The sequence below is a fragment of the Phoenix dactylifera genome, chromosome 18 (assembly GCF_051530095.1).
Source record: "Phoenix dactylifera cultivar Ajwa chromosome 18, Ajwa_hap1_PhDact_Kaust_v1.1, whole genome shotgun sequence".
In the NCBI taxonomy this organism is placed as follows: Eukaryota; Viridiplantae; Streptophyta; class Magnoliopsida; order Arecales; family Arecaceae; genus Phoenix; species Phoenix dactylifera.
The window spans coordinates 7,778,854-7,800,108 of record NC_143207.1 but is presented as its reverse complement, the minus strand read 5'-3'; the positions used below and the strand labels follow the sequence as shown (position 1 = coordinate 7,800,108).

At 40.9% G+C, this 21,255-nt stretch overlaps 1 protein-coding gene across 1 annotated transcript; it reads left to right on the top strand.

Moving 5' to 3' along the window:
- The first annotated feature begins 2,399 nt into the window (after positions 1-2,399).
- LOC103723242 (putative prolyl 4-hydroxylase 6) lies at positions 2,400-18,251 on the top strand. Its single transcript, XM_008814097.6, has 7 exons — positions 2,400-2,921; positions 3,024-3,081; positions 3,175-3,279; positions 13,919-13,976; positions 14,088-14,263; positions 14,336-14,396; positions 17,758-18,251. Exons 1-7 carry the CDS (start codon positions 2,764-2,766, stop codon positions 18,063-18,065), a joined length of 924 nt encoding a protein of 307 aa, XP_008812319.3. The 5' UTR covers positions 2,400-2,763; the 3' UTR covers positions 18,066-18,251.
- Positions 18,252-21,255: the final 3,004 nt, after the last annotated feature.

Sequence of the window (21,255 nt, the reverse complement as noted above, 5' to 3'; positions counted from 1 at the left end):
GCTAGTTTCTCCACTAGAATGTGCCCCTCTAAATGATGAAACACTGCTCAGTCATTCTGGCCTCTATGTCTCTCGTAGGTGTGTATTTATGGGCATAGATGAAGGCTTGTGTTTCTTCACCATGGAGGTTTAATCTGCAGCACATATCATACGGTTGGATTTCCTCTTGCTTATTTGCTTTAGTTATTTTTTTTTTTGGTTTCTTCTGCTGAACTATATTCCTTAGACTTGGAGTTGTTATTACCTTGCCCAGTGGAAAGTCTATACTGTAGATCAGTGATCATGAGTCATATAAATACACTATATGCACTATTTATGTTGCCGATCTATATACATTTTACTCTAAGCGTATTATTATTTACATTCTATTTTACATTATATCTTTTGTTCAGATATGTGTAGTTATTACATTTATATTGTTTAGGATATATTATAAGATGCATTATTCTGAAATTTGATGTTCCAACTATGTAATTGCCTCATTCAGATCAAGTCAGATTCTTGGTTGAACTTGTTCAACGTATACTTTTGTTTAGTTTTCTTCTATATTTCTGATTATATTATTTTAATATTTAAATTTTTTATTTCATTTTTTATGGTTTGTGCTTACAAGTTTTAGTTATTAGAAATCGCGAGTCAATTCTAAAAATTTCAAGTACTAATGTATTTACTTTTTTATTTTTTGTCTTTTTAGTTCAAAATTATAATGGTTATTGCAAATCTTAATAGTATTGATTAATGATTTGATGTATCAGGAATATTACACCTCTAATCCTGCCACGATAACTATACTAGGTCTGTCCTTTGGGCATGTAACCTTTCTATCATGCTCATACTTGGCTAACTTGTTATTTACTATATAGTATGAAGCAGAACATGATGGCATCTAACTAATTATTGTAATAATTGTTTGAGAGGGGGTAGAGGAAAAGGAGTGTTTTGTCTCTTTTGATTGCCAAGCTGTTCATATTTTGCATCTGCAAAACCTTGTTTTCTTTTAACTTCATCTCATAAGAATAATGGGGCTTAAGGTGTGGGATGCTGTCTGCCCGCCAAAAATTATGTTGATCCTGCACTGCTAATTTTGAGTATCCATGGATGGTCATTGGTAGTGAGGGTGAACTTTGCTACAATTGTAAGCTTGCTTCGTTATGATCTGGAGGTCATAAGTTTGAAACACGGAATAACTTCTCTACATACGGGAGTAAGGCTAGTAAGGCTGCATATGTCTAACCCTCTTAAATCTTGCAATGATGGGAGCCTTGTGCATTGGTCCGCCATTTTATGCATGATCATTGCCCGTATGGGAAAACTTGGCTATCTTCTCGTTTATTGTCTCTAGGCTGCGCTGCTCTTTGCTAGTTTTTGGTTTACTTGCGTGTGTTGTCACCTGGTTTCCTTAAGTTCCATTGTCCTGTGTATCTTATAACTGATGGTTGCTTTGTATGTGTATTGTCTACTGATAATCAAGTTGTCACAATGAGAGTTTTGCTCTAATTTAATGGCCAGTTGGAGAGGGTTAATTCTGTTTACAGATTTCAAAGCAGCCTGCTAGAAAGATGGGGGATTTTTTTTTTTTTTAATTACGGGCTTTTCTGGTATGTAGTTCACATTCTGTGTTGTTTGTGGTGAGGGCAGCTATTTGTTTTATCGTCTTCCGGATCCATGGTTTGTTTCTCTTGGCTTGGATGATTCCTCTCTTTTGTTCCTGTACAGTGCCGTGTTCATATTCAGTTATTTGCATGGATCACTTTCTCTTCTTGACTCACTAGTATATAACCTTTGTTGCACGGTGGAGAAATTTTTTTTTTTTCCGATACATTATCAATATATATTTTTTTTAAATAAAAAATACTATTTTTTCTTAGCAAATGAACTTACATTAATCTTAACGTTTACCATCTATAAATTGTTCGTTTAAACTAGCCAAAAGGGGCAGAAAAAATTCTATAAGAGTATTATTCAATTTTGAAGGTTCGGCAATCAAATATGATTAGAAATTATGAAAAAAAAAATAAATAGAAAAAGAATGCTTAAAGCTTCGTTGATTCAGGTACTAATAGTTTTCTATAACTAATAGTTTTCTATAATGGTCATACGGAGTTATATCAAATATTTTTTTTAGGAGGAGAAAAAAAAATAATATTTAAAATATGTTATCAGCATGTAATTCAGTGCCCATGCGATAGATACCTTTTCTATTATGGGCAGCTACGCGAACGTATTGTAGTTTGATGTGATGGATATCTTTGCTGATTTTTTACATATTCTATTTTTTAATTTTCATATATATATATATATATATTTATATTAGATTGGTATAATAAATTTGAATTACCAAAAAGAGAGAGGAGAAATTAGAATCAGTAATTAAAAAAAAAGCACGACGGATGGAGAGAGGCGCGCTTGCGGGTGTATGTCTCATGGTAATTTACAAGTGGTGTTTTTTTAATTACTCCAATAAACCGAAAGTACAGGTTTCCATTCGCCATTATCACGAAGAAGCATAGTGGAACTTCTTCGCGACCGTTTTAAAACTAGATGTCGGCCGTCTCGGTCAGCATGGACTCCCTACCAAATGCGGCCGATGGTCGGTTATTGAAGACCCGCTCCGGAAAGAAACGGGTCAATCGCCGGATCTTCTAGAACGTGACCCTCAAAAGTCTGGTCGCATGCTTGCTCCGTGAAAAAAGCGTGGAAGCTGGGGAAACCCCCAATCCATCGGCATTCTCCTTCCCATCTCTCCCGCTCTCCCCTCCGGCGATGGGCTTTACCCACCCTCTCCCACTTCTCTTTGTCCCCCTCCTCTTCGTAGCGGCGATTCCAAGCTTCTCCGATTCCGCTGTTCTGCCCTCGGTGGGCAAAGGGGATCCTGCATTCTTCGATCCCACGCGAGTCGTCCAACTCTCCTGGCGTCCCAGGTACCAGATCCGCGCTCCTTTTCTCCATTCTCTTCTTCTCGTTTCCTCTCGCTTTGATCGCTCCTTGATGTCCTTCAACTTCTCCATCTGTCTTTCTTGCAGGGCTTTCTTGTACAAGGGTTTTCTTTCCGATGAGGAATGCGAACACCTTATCTCACTGGTGGGAAATGTCTTTCTTCTTCTTCTTTTGTTTCTGGTTGTTTGGTTAACTGCGAAAGCTGTTGTTAAATTTGATATTGCATTATGAGACCAGGCGAGGGATAAGCTGGAGAAATCGATGGTGGCGGACAATGATTCGGGAAAAAGTGTGATGAGCGAGGTCCGGACGAGCTCGGGCATGTTCCTCGAGAAGCACCAGGTAAGATTTAGCCTTTCCTGCTCCCTGCTTTGGTGTGGGCTCTTTAGTTTGGTATGGCTTCCTTTGTTTAGATTGATCCATTTCAATCATAAGATTATTTCCTTCTCGTCGTTTGAAGTGATTTCTTTCAGATCTGTGATGTGGATAAATGCTTATTTGAGGTCTTCTTATGTACTGCAAATTGCAAAAAAGAGATGCTTGTTGCATTGAAAGTTATGAGATCTAAATTGCTGTCGATTTCTCTGTTTAACCGACTTAATTATTTGGCAAAGTAAGATGTATTTTTGGTTCATGATGCCATACTACCGGAGGCATGCTATATGCAACGTTCTTTATTACAAAATGCACTCTTGGTGAGAACAGACTCCGAGAATTGTGCTTTATATGTCAAAAAGACAGTTTCCTTTAGGGCATTGTTTGGTTGGGGAATAAAGTGGCAATAAGCCATAAGCCAGCCAAACAGCTTACAAAGAACAAGCACGAGCAAAGAGTATTTACACTGGTCAAACTAGCTTGTATGCATAACTATTCCAATAGAAAGCTGTTATAAGCTGTTCCTAGCATAAAGCCGTCATTTTTACTCGCTTCCTTTGTCTTTAGGTAAAAACACTCAATCAAAAGTTATTCCAGAAATTGTAGTGAATGAAAAATAGGAATAGATTGTGGCAGAGCTACTCCAAAAGGTACCATGATTCCTATTCCACTTATGCTCGAAGCAAATGTGGCCTTAGTGTTTTAAACAACATTAAAACCTAGCTGCTGCTGGTGGTAGTAGCATGGTTGCATATCCTATTTCCACATATTATCACTATTTTCTAAGTAAGTGGGATTAGGGAATTTTGGTGTTTACCCTTGTTTTTCCCCTTAAGTTCATAGGGCTTCGAACCAAACCACCTAGACATGGACCTGATACAGATTTGACCAGGTCAGATTTTAGACTCCTAGCTTCCCCTTGCCCTAGGCCTACACCTGGGTCTTGACTTTGACTTGGGCCAAAATTAGGCAATCCCAATCTATGCTTCAACTTAATTTGTACTTGAACACAAACAGGACCAATACCTACTTTCCTTATGGTCATGGAGAGTTTTTGGATTCTATAAGTGGGTTAGGGTGATGGCTTGTGACATTCCACATGCCCCACTAACAGATCTAATACTCTCTTAAGGGTTTCATGAAAAAAAATAGTGAAATGGGAAGCATTTTTCCTTGGTTTGAGTCATTACATGAGGGGATAAAAGTTAGTCTCCATCTCTACTCTTCTTGCCTTTCCTCTGAATTGAGAAAAGGTGCAGCAACATTTCTAATATGTTAGTAAAATTTTATAGAAATTAATTTCATTTTCTCTCTCTCAGGCAGAGAAACTTGAGCATGAGAAAGGAATCACGTCCTTCCATGTTTCCTATGTTTGATACAGATCTGATGTACCCAAACAAAGAGATGCTGCCCAATCCTCTCTCCCTCTCTTTCTTTGAGATGTTAAAAGACCCTCTTCTTTATTGGTTCCCATTTCTGTATATAAGGTTGTTGGAATTGAATGAAGGGGCGGAACATCTCTTTACCAGATTTACTGTTGGAACTTGTGAAAGGAGCGAGTAATTACTTTCTCATTCTTGCTTCTCAGGAGAAAACATGAGATGGAGAATCGAGATGTTGTTCCAAATGAACACATGTAATATAGAATTTGGGAGAAGTTTTTCTCTTTGCCTTTCCTTTCCTGTTTTAACCTCTTATTTGGAACTTAAATACATTTAGGCCTAGAAATTTTGGAAACTCTGTAGGAGGCTTTCTACAAAGGTGAAGTGAAACATAGAAAGAGAGGAAGAAATATATCCAAAGAGAGATATTAGATTTATATTTGGAGTGTAAGATCTAGTGTTTGAGCTCTCCTAACAATGTTGTCAATATTGGGATCATACCATAAATCCTAAAGGGGGTCAGATCAGATGCGATCTTGAGAACAATTGCAGACTTAAGGTTCTGTCAGATTCCTTCTGAATTTTGAAAGTGGGCAAAACAGTCTGAAAATAAACCATGATCAAATTGTATTTGATAGAGGGGTCAATAAGAAAACATCATATAGGGACATGGTAAGTTCACTTTCTGATAAGCTCACTTTATCATGCCCATAAAAACCATTCTAATGATTTAATATTAGCTATATACCACCCTATAAATCCCTAGGATATCTTACTTTGATGAAAAAATGTGGACATAGGCCTATAAAACAAATTAAAGATACAGACTACGTCATCAACAATGTTCTTTTTGATGTACAAGATTGACTTCTTTTTTTTTGCCTCTTGATAGATCAAAGAAAAATTTTTGTTATCCAATAGTTAAATGTTAGTCAACATCATGGTAATGAGTTTTCTCACCTTCCCAAATGGCCCAAGCGTTAATTTGTTTGAATATAACCAATAAGGTATGTTTTGGCCCTCCAAATATTTGGATAATACAAATTTATAAAAATGGTTGAAAATTCCTCTCCAGTTTTTAGCCCCAAATAGCAAAATTTCTTTTTCTTTATTCTTGAAGTTGAAATGCCTAAGAAGTTTGCTAGTTTTATGTTGTAGAGACTTAACAAATTTTATGTTTGGAATGCTTTTAATGATATATTTTTATTATATCTCAGAAAATAATTCCACTGGTTGTCCGACAGCATGGGTCGGTACGGCCCTGCGCAATGCTGTGTCGGCCCACTACCGACATAGTAGAGGCAGGGGAGAGGGAGAACGGGAGAGAGGAAAAGAGAGAGTGGGGGAGGGAGGGAGATTGAGAGGAAGTGAGGCTGGCTCTCTCTCTCTTCCACTCCCTCCCCTGCTCTCTTTTCCTCTTTTTTCTCCTCCCCAGCCTCTCTTCCTTCCTCTACCTCTTCCTCCCTCCGCTCTCTTTTTCTCTTTTTTCTTCTTCCCCTTTAGCGACGGGGTCTCGATTTCGATGACGGAACATCCCGGTCTGCCGCCGGTACGGCTTGGGACGCTCCAAACCGGATGGTTCAGGACGGTTCCTTCGACCATGTCGATGCCTAGGTCAGAACGGCCTTCGACCGGCCACTCAGAACTTGAGTGGCTACGGAAATTGATGCAATTGCACCTGAGCGGCTGCAAAAATTTAGGCATCTGCAAGTGCGACCGTCGGAACAAGCTCGGAGGCCCCAAATGGGATCGCTTCTTGGGAAGCCTCTGAAGCAGGTGGACGAACAGAAATAGAAAAAGCGGCGATCACCTCCACTTTTGGTGATCCTTTTCCGGTGGGCCTCTCCTCTGCCCTAGCAGCTTCTAACGAGCTCGAGGCGATAGGAAGCTCAGCCTCAGTGGCAGAAGAGCCAACCATTGTCTTCTTCCTCCCTGTTGATGGGCTGTCTCCATTAGGCCTCTTCTTTGAGGAGCCGAACAGCTTGTTAACCTTAAACTTTATCGCTGCAAAGATAAAGGCGAATAAGTCAGCCAACCAAACAGTTATGCCTTAGAAAAAAGCAAAGAAAATTAAGCCCGAAAGAAGTGGTACTAAGGTATGCTGAACCGACCGAAACTGGTCCGTACTTGTACCGAAATTAGTCCGATTGGTTTCGTACTTGTATCGGTGCGAACCGGGCCGGTTCGTAAGGCCCAAAAACATTTTTTTCATGCGCCCACGTGCAGGTTAGTGCGCGGGAAAAAACGCTCGCGCGGGCTCCATCCCGCGTGGGCCCCTTAATGCCACTCTGTGGCATTTAACGCGTCCGGGGACGCACGCGGATACGTAGTGATTTTTTTTGGGAATCACGCGCGGACGCGCGAGCGGAGAATCGCGCGCCCGCGCATGATTCCCTGCACAGAAACCGCGCCCACGACCGATTTCCTAGCAGGAAATCGCGCCCGTGCGCGGTTCTCCGCGCGGGCAGCACGCCCATGCGCAGTTCCCTGCGCGGGACCATTAAACGCCACAGAGTGGCATTAAATGCCACTCTTTGGCATTTAACGCGTCCGCGCACGTCCACAGACCACGCGAATGTGTTTTTTTTTTTTGCTTTTTTTTGACATTTGCGTGCGGTGGCATCCACGCGCGCGTCTCTGGTTTGGTGCCGGTGCTCACCGGTACGTCGCTTCGGTCGGTCCGGCGAATCTTGAGTGGTACTGAGATCGGCATTCGGTTGGGCTGCCTCATAGAGTAACTCGGCAAAAACTGGAGCCTTCATCTGACGAAGGGTGTTGATCGATTCCTGCTCCTCATCCGACAGCTTAGGGAAGACGCTCAATGCCTTCTTCCTTGGTGTCTTCCACTATATCGGAAAGCTTTATGAATCTGTCGAGGTTACGAAGAAGAATTGGCCCTTCCAACCGTGGATGGAAGAAGGGCCAGAAGGAACGATATTGTAACCCTTCCTATAGGGAAGGTACCACCACACTTTGTTTCAAAAATGTACCTTCATCTGGAAGAAGGCTTGGAACAACTCTATGGTCGTGACAATCCTACGGAGTCTCAGAAAGCAGAAAACCCAACTATCATCCTCCAAGCGTTGGAAACAAGTGGGGTTGGAATGAGCTAGTATCGAGCTAGCAGATAGATGATGATCAAAGGAATCGGGAGCCTCAGGTCCTCCCTCAAAGTTTTCTCGTAGAGGGTGAGCTAATTCTCCTATGGTGACGTCACCCGATCAGAAGGATTGGGCAACTCCAAGGAGAAGTTTTGAGGGATAAAGAAATTAGCTCGAATCTGGTCGAGGTTGAACTCTTCCAGGACACTCCTTTTAATATTTGGACCTGAGACTACCCCGGATTGGGTTTTGTCCGAAGCAACGAAAGCTTGGTCAGGAAAGCCCTGGCTTGATCTCTCATTGTCTGTGGACCATTTTTCCAAAGATGGATCGATTGTGGGAGCACAAAAGAAAAAGGAGGAAGGCCGTGTCAGATGACTGGGTCAGATTCGTTCGGTAGCTTTCACATTTAGGACAGATTCTTGTTTAGAGGATCATGCTTGTGCATATGTGGAGATAAATTGCGTGAGACTTTGATTCGGGAATTTCATGGAGGGTTAGCTGCTCATGATGGATAGAGCTGCACTTTAGGACTCCTAGTTGAGAGGTATTTCTGGCCTAAGATGAGAGACATCGTCATTAGATATGTGCGAAAATATCAACATTGTCAGCAGGAAAAGGAAAAGGTCCAGAATACAGGTTTGTACACTTCATTGCCTATCCCTAGTGGCCTTTGGGAGGATCACCATGGACTTCATTGTAGGACTATCCATGACTGCTAGAAAGGTTGATTCGATTTTTGTTGTGGTGGACCGGTTTTCAAAAATGGCACATTTCATTCCATGTAGGAAAACATCTAATGCATCTCATATAGCACATTTATTTTTAAAAAAATTGTTAGACTGCATGGTATTTAAAGATCATTCACATCTGATAGAGACACAAAATTCACTAGATTCACTAGTTATTTTTGAAAAACCTTTTGGAGCAAATTAGGAACAAAACTAAACTTCAACAGTGCTTATCATCTTCAAACAGATGGTCAGATAGAGGTAGTGATCTGTACACTCGGTAACATGCTTAGATGTTTGGTTAGTGAGCGTTCTACTCAGTGGGGTTTGATTTTAGCACAGGCTGAATTTGCATACAACAGTTCTATAAGTCGTACTACTGGTAAGTCTCCATTTAAAATCATTTATGGTTTTCCTATTCCATATGATTGTGCTTCCATTCCCTATCATGGTCGGATAAGTACTAAAGCAGAGAAGAATATTGAGCAGGTCCGTCACATCCAACGGAAAGTCCACCAGCACTTGCTTAACTCCAGTGCTAGGTATAAGGATGATGCTGACCATCATCGCAGGGAGGTTCACTTTGTAGAGGGCGATCTGGTGATGGCCTATTTTAGAAGAGAGATTTTTATTGGGTAGTTATAGCAAGCTTAGCTCGCGGAAGTATGGTCCATTCCGTATACATCAAAAGCTGTGGGACAATACCTATTTATTGGAGCTTTCAAACAACATCCGGACTTTTCTAATTTTCAACGTCACTGACCTGTACTAGTTCCATGGAGATCCACCAGAGGCGGTTGTAGTTTCAAATCTACCCAGCACCAGCTTAGAGTTTAGTTTTCATGAGGGCATTGAGGATATTTTTGATGTGCGAGCAGTAGACACTAGGCGGGGGCAGTACCGTAGATTTTTTTGTGCTTTGGCAAGGGAGACTTATGTCAGACAGTTCATGGATCAGCGAGGACGAGTTGAGGTGCCAGAGATCTGATTTGTTGCAGCGCATACAGGAGGCCTACTCGTCAGGAGTCGAGTTCTTCCCAGTTGGAGAGAACTGATGTTGTCTCGAGGCTCCATCTTGGACATAGTTTATGTTTTTTGTTGTTTCTATGTTTTCCATCCAAAGCTATGTTTAGGCTTGGATTTTCAGTTGAGTCATGTATTGGGATTGCCAAGCAAAAAGGGTCTAACTAGGTGTGATAGGAAGCCTAACCCAATCCTAAACCACCATAATTAATTGCTTGAGCCTTGGCCTTTCTTCAATGCCCATGGTCATCACTTATCTTTAGGAATGGAGGATGATGGATGATAGTCTTGGAGATAGAATTGTGCATGTTGAATGTATGGAAGGAGGAAAGAATGTTAGAAAAGAAAAAAAAAGAAGTAAATACTGTTCACATGAACAGTAACCCGGCCCGATTACTGTTCACGGAACAGTAACTCGGCCTATAAAAAGAGAGGACAACAACCAAAAAAAGAAAAGAAGAAGAAACCATAGAAAGGTGAGTGCCACCGTATGCGAAGCTCTGAGAGACCCTTTTTCTTCCACTTTCATCCTGCTTCTTGACCTATTTTTTTTTGGAGCCATCTTCTTGACTCCGTCATCCTTCATCTCGATATCTTGGTGGAGCGCGGCCTGAAGGTTTTCACAAACTCGCAGAGGTAATTATCTGACTAGTTCTATCACCATTTTTTGCCCAGCCCTCGTTTCTTCATCCATCAATCATTATCTCCATCCATCATCATTACCATCGTTGCCATCTATCACATCCTTGGAACTTGAGTTTACTTGCAATATTTTTTTTATTGTTTTGTTGTGGTTATTTTTAGTTTGCTGCACTAGTTATATTTCATTGATTAGGCTTCATTAATAAGATATTTACCATGTTCTGTCTTGCGTTCACATACCTCTATGATGTTCTTTTGGGATGATGAGTATTTGCTGAAGTGTCTAATCAACCGCACTATAATTGATTATTATGAAATCAATCTATACTTGTAGTAATCGATTATAGGTTGCACCTATTGCCAAAAAACCCTAGCGATTCCCTTGATCAAAATACCATGTTTCAATGGTTGTGAATGAATTTGAACCTGGATTCATGCAAAACCAAATTTCTGAAGGTTATCGGTGAAGTTGCCCATCCCCACCGGCTTGCTGGCCATTGAAGCTATGCTAAGAATCATGTTCTTCCAGAATTCAACGGGCAGCCTAAGCAAACGGATCCAAACTGTGGCTTCCTTCACCATGTTCACACCTGGAATGAGGTCTGGCACCTAGCGTTCCATGGCCAGTAATTGTCCGGCAACCATCTAGGGGCCATTAGCAAGAACCACCTCTCGATTGGTCTGACTTGAATCGGATGATGTGATGATCGTCCGCCAATGGAAAAGTTTCAATTCCCACTTGGATCTTGCCTTCTTCCCTTGATTTCGTGAGCAATCCATTCGTCTGGCACCCTCCACCCGAGGCTCCGAGTGACCATCGCTGTTGATTCCCACTCCTTCCTCGATTCTTGCAATTCATCCTCTAGTAGCTTGAGAACCTCCGTGAAGTGTTGCTAGAGGTTCTCAAGCCTAGGTGGGACCTAGAGGGCTTTTGAGGCTGCCCATGTGCTACCCTTGCTCGAGATCTCATCTTCTTTCTGGTCTTCTAAGGATTGCGACCCTCTCCATTAGAAGCGGCATCCGCTGCATCTCCCATGCTATCACTCATATTCATACTTGGAAGCTGTTCGACAAAAGTTCAAAGAGCAGCACAAACCTCAAGAAGCACTTATGAAAACATAGAAGCAGTGCTAGGCATGCTAGGAAGCATGAATATTTCAAGTGCCATATTATTGGCTATGCATCAGATGTTGATACTCATTAGGTACTTCTTTGATATGTACTTGATACTTATGTTAAGTATCATATATCCAAAATTTAAGAAAAAAGAATATGTTGAATACTTCATAGGGATAAATGGAATGTGTCTCGGTACCTCCAAAGATGAGAGAGGGCATATTCTTTCTTTTTTTAATGTTAAACTTCTAATAGTGAATGGTCTATTTGGAATCTTTGATGTTAATATTAAACTTTAAGCATAGATTGTGGTCTATGAATTTGATTGATGACTAACAACTATATCTTGAGCTTTTAAAAGTTGATGTCGCCACGTAAAGTATGGACTGCTTTATTTTGAAAGCCTACCATGCCTAATTGATGCTTTTTTACATGCCTATATATATGTGTATGTATGTATGTGTATATATATATATATTTATTTATATATATATATATTTGTGTGTGTAGTTACTGACATATATATGTATGAAATATATACATTGTTGGGATATTGGTCTACTTTGTCAAGTCATATCCGTATCCTGTATCCATATTCATGGTTAGGGAACATGCCCTTACATTTTTTTTCTTCTATTCATTTGTTAAGGATGATTTTGGTTTTGTCATCTGTTTTTTATTTTTTCTATTTTTTTCATTTGTTTTGAATGTGAAAACAGAAAGATGTTCGATACTCATTTTTTTATTTTTCAAATCATACAACAATAAAATGCTTTTGGTTATGGTGGAGGTGGATGGATTGTGGCGTCGTGGTGGTTGGTGATGGTGTCACAATGTGGTGGAGTAGTAGTGGTAGTCATGGTGCAATTATGCTGGAGGGATGGTGGTGACTGATAGTGGATGTGATGTTGGTGGCTGCAGTGGAGTGGCTGTGAGAGTCGTCAAGAATCGGTGCCAATTGCAATGGTGGGGGGAGGGGATGGATCATTGGTGGCAATGCAACAATAACCATGGTGGTGGCTATGCTGGCATGGGGGTGGTGGCTCTGGTGGTGGGTGTTGGTGGTAAGTCACAATTTGGTTCAGGAACGTTGGTAGTCATGGTGCAATGGTGGTGATGGAGGACTCTGGTGGGTAGTGGATGTCGTAGTGGTTACTTCAGCAGAGTGGTTCTGAGGGTTGTCAAGGAGGTGTCTTGATTGCAATGGTAATTGATGTGTGTGTTGGGGGGGGGGGGGGGAGGGTGGGGTTTTGGGCTGATCATGGTCTCAGTGACAACAATCTTGGTGGTGGCATAAGGGGGGCAGCAGTGACGGTGGATGGTTGCAGCAGCAGCAATAGAATGGTGGCGGTGGAGTGCTGGTGGTAGCATAGTTGGTGGTATTGGATGTAGATGTGAATGGATGGCAATGGCCTATTATTTTATTTTTGCCTCTGGACTTTTTGAAAGAGAATTTTATTTTTCGCTTCCAAAATTTCAGAAATAAAAACACAAAACAAAAACGTGATATTACCAAGCCTTTTTGGCTCCTTAGGTTTTGTGTTCTTGTTTCTAACCACAAAAAGAAAGGAATCAATACCAAATATTGTCTAGGTTATTCATTATTCTCCTGTCCATTTAAGATTTTGATTTTCTCAAAAAGCATGAACCTTAGGAGGGTTGTGTAAGGTTGTGATTAATTACAATATCTGGAATTCCATAATCATTTGTTGTGGTTAAAAGCAAGTTTTTGGAAATCACTTCATTAACCTTGAACTCATAGTGGAAAGTTTTGATGTGGGATCTATTTGGTAAATTTCTCAATATCTCCAGTAACCATGCTTGCCCATTCACCTTGTATGCTGATATTTTCGGGGATCTTGTGATTTGCTAGTATTGCTGTTTTTGTGCCTGATTACATCTGTTCTGCGTGATCAAAATTGATTAGCTGTCTTTACACTGTATCTAGAAGTTAATTATAGGTTCACAATTTGAGTTTCAAATAACAGATATTATGCAAAGGTGATGCATTAGCAGAGGCCAAACATATAAATCTTATTCCATGAACACATCCCTGGACCCTGCAAATTTGTTGAGTCTTTTATCATGTGGAGAATACTTTTCATCAGATTTATATTTTTCATTCTTACATATCTCCTGAACTGCTTTTGTCTTTCTTTCTTTCTTTTGCTGTTGGCTACGGGGCCTGGGAGGGGTGCGTGTGGGATTGTGCCTGTGCATGCATGCAAGTTAAACTTAAGAGGGTGACGTTTTACATATTTATGATTAAATTTCACGTTTTAGCTGCATGTCTAATGGCAAACCTTATTACACTAGTACTCTGCTTTTGTTGCTCATGACATCTTTGTTTCTTCTATCAATCAAAAGTCGATGTGGCTCTTAAGTGCCCAGTAATTTCAGTCCATCTTGTGAAGTAATTTTCGAGACTCTGACATAGTTCTTGGCCTAGATTATGCAGCCAAAGTGAACTTATCTCTTAGGTCGAAGATTTAATATCAGTTTGTTAGCCAAAATGTCCCCATTAAGAATATATCCTTTTGTTTGCGATGCTAAAAGGCACAGTTAATTGTTGTGGGCATGAATGCTAACAAATTGTTTTGTTGCCTTGAAGGATGAAATCGTGAGAACAATTGAGCAAAGGATTGCTATTTGGACCTTTCTTCCAGAAGGTAACTCAGTATCACCTCTTCTTCTTTTCTTCTGTCCAATAGTTATGTTGTTTCTTCTTATGGAATTTTTCAACTGTATAGTCTTCCCATTTAACGCTTATTATTGAACAGAAAATGGTGAGTCCATGCAAATACTACACTACGAGCATGGTGAAAAATATGAGCCGCATTTTGATTATTTTCATGACAAAGTTAATCAAGCACTTGGAGGTCATCGAATTGCCACAGTACTCATGTACCTATCTGATGTTCGGAAGGGTGGAGAGACAATTTTTCCAAATTCAGAGGTAAGCAATACCTAACTTACTCCATCTTGTGTAAGAACTTTTTTTTATACTAACATTCTGCAATATTTGCAGGGAAGATTTAATCAACAGAAGGGTGACAGCTGGTCTGATTGTGCAAAGAATGGTTATGCAGGTATCATTCTGTCTGGTGATTTTGATAAAATTGACTGTCTGAACAATCTTCATGTTAATGTGGGTATCCTGAAAACATTTTTTTTTCCCGGGGGAGGGGGTTTGGCAGGTAAATCTTTTAGAAACATGTTACCAACTATTTATAATCATCTTTTTTTTTATACTTTTTTTCCTTTTTTGTGAGCGTGAAGGCATTAACACTTTTCCGCCTAATAAGTATAATCTAAGGGAAAATTATAGTGGCACCATCTCAACTTTGGACATTTCCTAGAGACACCCTCAACTTTAACAAGTTTCAAACCGACCCTTCAAGTTTCTAAATTGTTCCATAGTAGTCCTGCCGCTCATCTCCGTAACAGAGTGGTGTCACATGACCATCACATGGTAGCATAAAATTATATTATAACCAAAATATCCTCAGTTGTATTATTTTTTGTTTCTTTTTCTTTTTTTTGTTTTCTTCGATTCTTGTATTGAAACTTAAAATGATGGATAATTACAATCCCCTGCATCTAAAGAACAAAATATGCAGTTCAACTCCTCCGTTCTTTCATTGTTTTCTGTTGCCTCTTCTGTCTCCTCTTCACCCTTTATGGTATTTGGCATCGGAAATGATGGGCTAATTATCCCTTTTATTTCCAAGTTACTATTCAGCAACCTCTTGGCATAATCTGAGGCTGGAAATGATGGGGCAACTACTCAATTTTCCCCTTTTTTTTTATATACGGCATTTTTCTTCCTCCCTTCCTCAGTCCTTCCACTCCCCCCATTTTTGCTTGCCATTTCCCACATCAGCACCCATGCTTCATAAAAGCTTTCTTTTCCCCATGTACAACCATGTCCTTTTCTCTTTTCTTCTTGGCTCTCTCGCTTCAAAGGCTAATAGTATGGAAGACTCCATCTTCTAGACCTCCTCTCGAAAGTGATCCATTTGAGGAGAAAGGGAGAAGAAACCTTTAAATTTAACTCCAATGGGTGTCACCTAGAACTATGCTTCATCTAACCTCTTGTGTGCTGAGGATAATACCAGCATTCTGGAATTTGATGATGGGGAAGAGGACGGATTCAATGGAGAAACCAAGGGCCATGTGCCTGGCAGGATTCCGGAACAAAGGAGTGATTTTTACGGGAACTTCTTAAAGAGTTTTCCCCTACAATCTGACGAATACATCACTTTGCTGGTTGAGAAGGAATTAGAACATATTCTGGGAGGGGATTATGCCAAGAGGTTGCTGAATGGTGACTTGGACATTTCAGTCAGGAGAAATGCCACTGATTGCGTTAGAAAGGTCAGAGTTTTCTCTTTCCCTTATTCTTTTCACCTCATTCTTATGAATTTCTTATTGGACTTTGAGCTTCATGTATTTTCCGATGATTTCTATCCACGTGGTGTTTGATTTTTGAGACTATTGATTAATTCAGACAAATTTCATGTTTATGCTAAGAGGTAGTTCGACAATCTGAGATGGACCGGAGAAGGGGAGGAGTGGTTGATAGTGAGGGCATGGGTGTGGTCACCGACTTAGCAAAGCTTGCCATTGGGGAAATAGGGGAGGATCTTGCCGCCTAGGTGCAGAGAAACTTGATGGTTGGGGAGCTGGAGGAAGATGGAGAAGGCATTTTCATCATTTGAAATGGCCGGCAAATGCTATCTGCTGGTTGGGGAGCGAGAGAGGATCAGTTTGAAATGATTTGAAAGCTTGAAGGGTCGGTTTGAAGCTTTTTGAAGTTGAGGGGGTGTCTCTAGGACATGTCCTAAGTTGAGGGGTGTCACTATAATTTTCCCTATAATCTATCCTTGGCACATATTCTACGTATACCAGACTCGTGAACTCACCATGGACCAATTTCTGTCATTGAGGGTTTTCTACGCATTTGCATGAGATTGCAAGCCAGTTGGCCGTTGAGTTAGCATCCTATATTGGCTTAGAAGCAAATTCGTTTCGTTATGGATATATACTTTAAATCCAAAGGCTAGATTGCTTTACCAAAGGTATGATTTACATTACTGATGTTGTTTGGCTCCACTAAAAATTGTTCCACTCCCTGCGGAATGCACAAGCCACCTTGATGGCCAGTAGCCACACTTGGATTTCTTGGAACATTCCCAGACAAGCAATCCCTAACATACAATTCAAAATCAGCAATCTCCTTAACCTCACCTCTTGCTCCAACACTATTAAAGCAGCCTTGTTTCAGTAACCTTCATCTGGTTTAGATATGCTTTTATTTTTTGTCTCTATCATGGCCTTTGAGACAGATAGCTATGACTTGTCCTGCATTATGATAGAACGTTAGACCTTAATATTTCTGCTTTTCATTATGAATAAAATTTGGTGTCTTTCCTCAACCATCAAATGTATAGCATGATCACATTCGTTGTAATTTCAATCCCTTTTATTTCAACAACTGATGAATATTGTAATTTGGCTCTTGTATGACCCATCTCAGAAATAGAACTAATCTCATGCCACACCTTTTTGACCTTTTGAATCCTAAAAAAGGAGAAGTGCTGGTGTTTCCAATGCCAATAATTAGCATTTTAGGAACTACACCGAGTTGATTTCCACATGGATTGTCTCAGTAGTGGTTCAATTAGAAGCATGCAATTATTATAAAAAAACCAATCCCTTTTGCTTGTATGTTGCCAGTAATTTTGGCTGAGTGAAATATATGCAGATTTAGTGGAGTGGGATTCACTATAGCAGTATTTGTGGATTACTTCAAATGGAATGGTAATCAGCTCCTCATTTTAATCATTTTCAGCACGTTGTAGATCTCTTACAAGCAAAACTAGTTTTGTAAATTCCAGTCTCTTTACATCTGTGGGTTCAAATTGAATGACCCTAATACCTTTATCAGTTCATTCCCAAATCTTCAAATGCTTATCCAGAACTGCATTCCCAAATCCTCAGGACCTCGTTTGAAATTATCCTTTTCCATTGATACTTTGAGATAAAAATATTAGTCCAATCAGTCAGTCTGCGGTCTCATCCATCTTGAATTGCGGCTAATCCTGAAAATTCTTAAAGAGCAGATCGTGTTACCTGACCATCAAGGGATCCTTTGTTCATATCATTCCGATAAAGTTCCATGATTGCCTTCCAGATCTTGTCTTAATCCTGCACTGCCTTGGGCATCTCTCCAGCAGCCTTTATATTAAGCATAAACTTTGACTGCCCTATATTGTCTGCAGGATTTTTTTTTTCATAGTTGACATCTAACTGAAGAACTTGATCCAAATTTTTACCTGTTCATATTGGAAAGGTTGTTGAATTTGGGATCATTTAAACCTTTTGATGCATCTTATGATAGCAACTTAAAGGCATTTTCTCGTCCCTAAAAGTTGTTTTCTTATGCAGTGAAACCTCAGAAAGGTGATGCTTTGCTCTTCTTCAGCCTCCATCCTGATGCAAAAACCGATCCAGACAGTTTGCATGGAAGTTGCCCTGTCATAGAAGGTGAAAAGTGGTCTGCAACAAAATGGATTCATGTGAGTTCTTTTGACAAACCAGAAAAACAAAAGTCAAGTGAGGCATGCGAGGATGAGAATGTTCTTTGCCCGCAATGGGCTGCTCAAGGGGAGTGCGTAAAGAATCCTCTTTATATGGTAGGATCCAAGGAGTCAGCTGGATTTTGTAGGAAGAGTTGCAATGTGTGTGCCATGTAGGTTTAGTTCCATGTGGTCAACTATAGGTGTCTCCCAGGGATTTACTCTTAGATCCTTTGATGTACATAAACACTCGCATAGTGAAAGTTCGATGTTTGTTTGTAGTTTAAATTCTGAATTTTCTTTTAGAAAGATTGCATTATGTGGAGGACATTATGCATCAAATATTCATTGAGATGTCTGTTATGAGTAATGCTGATATGGTTCCAGCTGGTCATACAAAAAATTCCCTATAATAATTTCTCATGATGAAAAATTATGAGGTGGATCAGGTTCGCTGTGGATCTAGGGTGAAACCACCCTAGATAGATTTATTTCACCTTATGGTAAAATTATTAGGTGGGACTCATTTCACATTAGATCTATGGTGGATTTGGTCTACCTAATACTGTCTCGGTGGTTAGGGGTTTGGTTGCCATGCCAGTTGCACGTGGCCAAGGATAACATTTTGCTACTGAGTGGCACCTTGTAGCACTTGTGCTCAGTTGTTGGTGTATGGTCTTCATGGTCTTTATGATAGATTGTGACGAGGGGTGGTGGATAAAAGCTTCGCCGTAAGCCTACTCTTTTCCAGGCCTGTCAAGAGTTAGCATGATCAATGACTGGATCTGGCACCATGTCTCCTAAAAGGTGCCTAAGAATTAAGCCCTCAAGTATTTGATCCATAGCCAAGCTGATAATTAAAGAGGGCTCCTAACAAAAGAACAACTTGCAGAGCTAAACTGACCATCGCAGAGGCTTTACTGGTTGAATGCCATTTAGATTCAGTGCTGGATCCATGCTGGCCTTTTTTTTTTTTTTTTCCCTTTTTTGTTGGTACAACGGCTGCTCATCCTACTCTAGTAGAGGTGCAACCGGCAAAGTCAAGACTACAATTTGGCTCAATTGCGAGGAAGAGCCTTGGTGTGGCCAGTAGACCTCTCCAGAGTGCTGTGCAATATAGGAAGTGATCCAGTTTGCAGCACTGTTCGCCTTTCAGTACGCATGCACTGTCTAAAAAGCGCTGCAATCTCTCAGTATCTGATGAATGTTGCAAGGTAGGGGACTCTCATCTCCCTCCACCCCTCCTCCCATATCTAGTCGATTATTATGGCCGAGTCTTCCTCAAGGATGATGCGCTCAGCCCCCAATCTCTGTGTTGCGTTGAAGATGCCCTCCTATGCTGTCTTGAGCTCCAACCCTATAGCTGTGAGCCCATCGGTGTTTCGCCCATCCGTAGCAATCATCTGTGAGTCATGAATTCTAATCATAAAACCCACACCTACCCTGCCACCATCTCCGGAAACATTACCATAGAAATTCATCTTGAGATAGCGGCGGGGGGGGGGGGGGGGGGGGGGGGGGGGGGGAGCTTCCAAGAAATAAGGACGAACCTAAGCGCTAAGGCAGCCGAGCGGGGTTCTCAAATGTCCCTGGCCATCCCAGATAAACTCGCTGTAGTAGCCTTGATGATCTCGGCAGCCTGAAGGCAGGTTCTCTCTACAACACTCCTCGAAAGCTCCTGTTTGTCTTCGAAGATCCGGGCATTCCTGTCTAACCATATATGATACACCAAATAGGCCAAACTGATCTCCCATGCCACCGTCCTCAGGCTTCGCATGGCCTCCCTCAACTAGTGTAGGAGGTCGTCTGCAGATCGAAGCAACACGATTTGTGTTACCCGCTAGTATCCAAGCAACACGACTGATGGATTGCTCCGCATTCAGACACCAGGCACAGCTTGAAGTGATCTAAACACCCCTCCCTACCAGCACGCTCCTAGTAGGTAGGCATCCCATGCCACTTCTCATAGAAATAAGGCTACACGGGGATGAACCCACATCCTCCAAATCTACCTGCCATCCATCTACCTAACGACGTCCCCTCCCATCGCCTCCTGTATGTCTGTGTTACGCACCCTGAATCTGCCTGTAGCCGCCCAAACCAATTGTCCAGCATCTCCCCTGCGGGTAGCAAAAAAGTCAGTACCCTCTTGGCCAACTGCTCCTCGAAGACCTCCCTAATCAGCAGCTCATCCCACCTGCTCCGACCCGGGACAATCAAATTGCTAACTCAACAACCCTCCAACCTCGCTGGATCGAATAGGGTAAGTACTCGACAGAGCGTCTACTCAAATATCCAACCATCCTTCAGGACATAAATGGATCGCCCACCACCCACCTGACCGCAGCCTGCACCATCGATGCATAGAACCAGATCTTCCTCCACATAGAGGAACATCGCCGCCCAGCTTGGAGATCCCTCGCCACTGTGTGAACTCCATAGTTGGCCCTCAGTAGAGCACTCCATAGACAAACGGGCTCCAATATAAATCTGACCGCGTGTCTCGCTACCAGTGCCTCCCGCCTCGCCACCAAGGGTTGAATCTGGGATTGGGATAAGAAGTCTCAATATCCACGTTCCCTGTATTAGTTTTAAATCATGCATCCTTGCTGTACTTTGGATCCTGTGGAGTGGATGGACTCATACAATTTATAAAAATAAGGACATATGTATATATATTTCTTGTAAAATGGAATATCCAAATGATGCAGTTGAGCTTTACATGATGATCCTTATGAAAGATGGTGCATCTCTTGCAGTTGGTTTCCTAGCTTCTGGCTTTCTTGGTTGGATTTAAATCATGAGGGAGCTTTCATCATAGATTCTTGAATTGTGTTAGGCTTTGTTGTATTTATCATTAATGAATAAAAAACTTAAAACAAAACTTTCTGACATAATTTTCTTTCATATAGCTAATGTGACAAAAATACAATAAAATGAATAATTGTTAAGCATGTTTCATCAAAAGAAGGTTATGCTAACATACTCCAATACCCGTCTATGCATTAACATATCACATATATTGTCATGTACTTGAGCTATTAAACTATCATATTGCACCACAACATTTGATAGGGGCTTTTGTATGGTATCTTCATAGCTAATGTTGCCCACAACAAATGGACTATAGTCATCATCATTATTAGCCTTATCAAACTCTTCATCATGCATTGCATGCGTCCTAATATAGTTATGAATTACCAAGCTAGCAATAATAGTTCTTGTTTGGTCATCCAGCTTACATGCAGGCATTTGGCTCATTATAGCCCATCTATTTTTTCAAACCTCAAATACACACTCTAAAATATTTCAAAGTCACATATGAGCTTAGTTGAATACTTTCTTTGAACCTCGTATTAGTTGACTG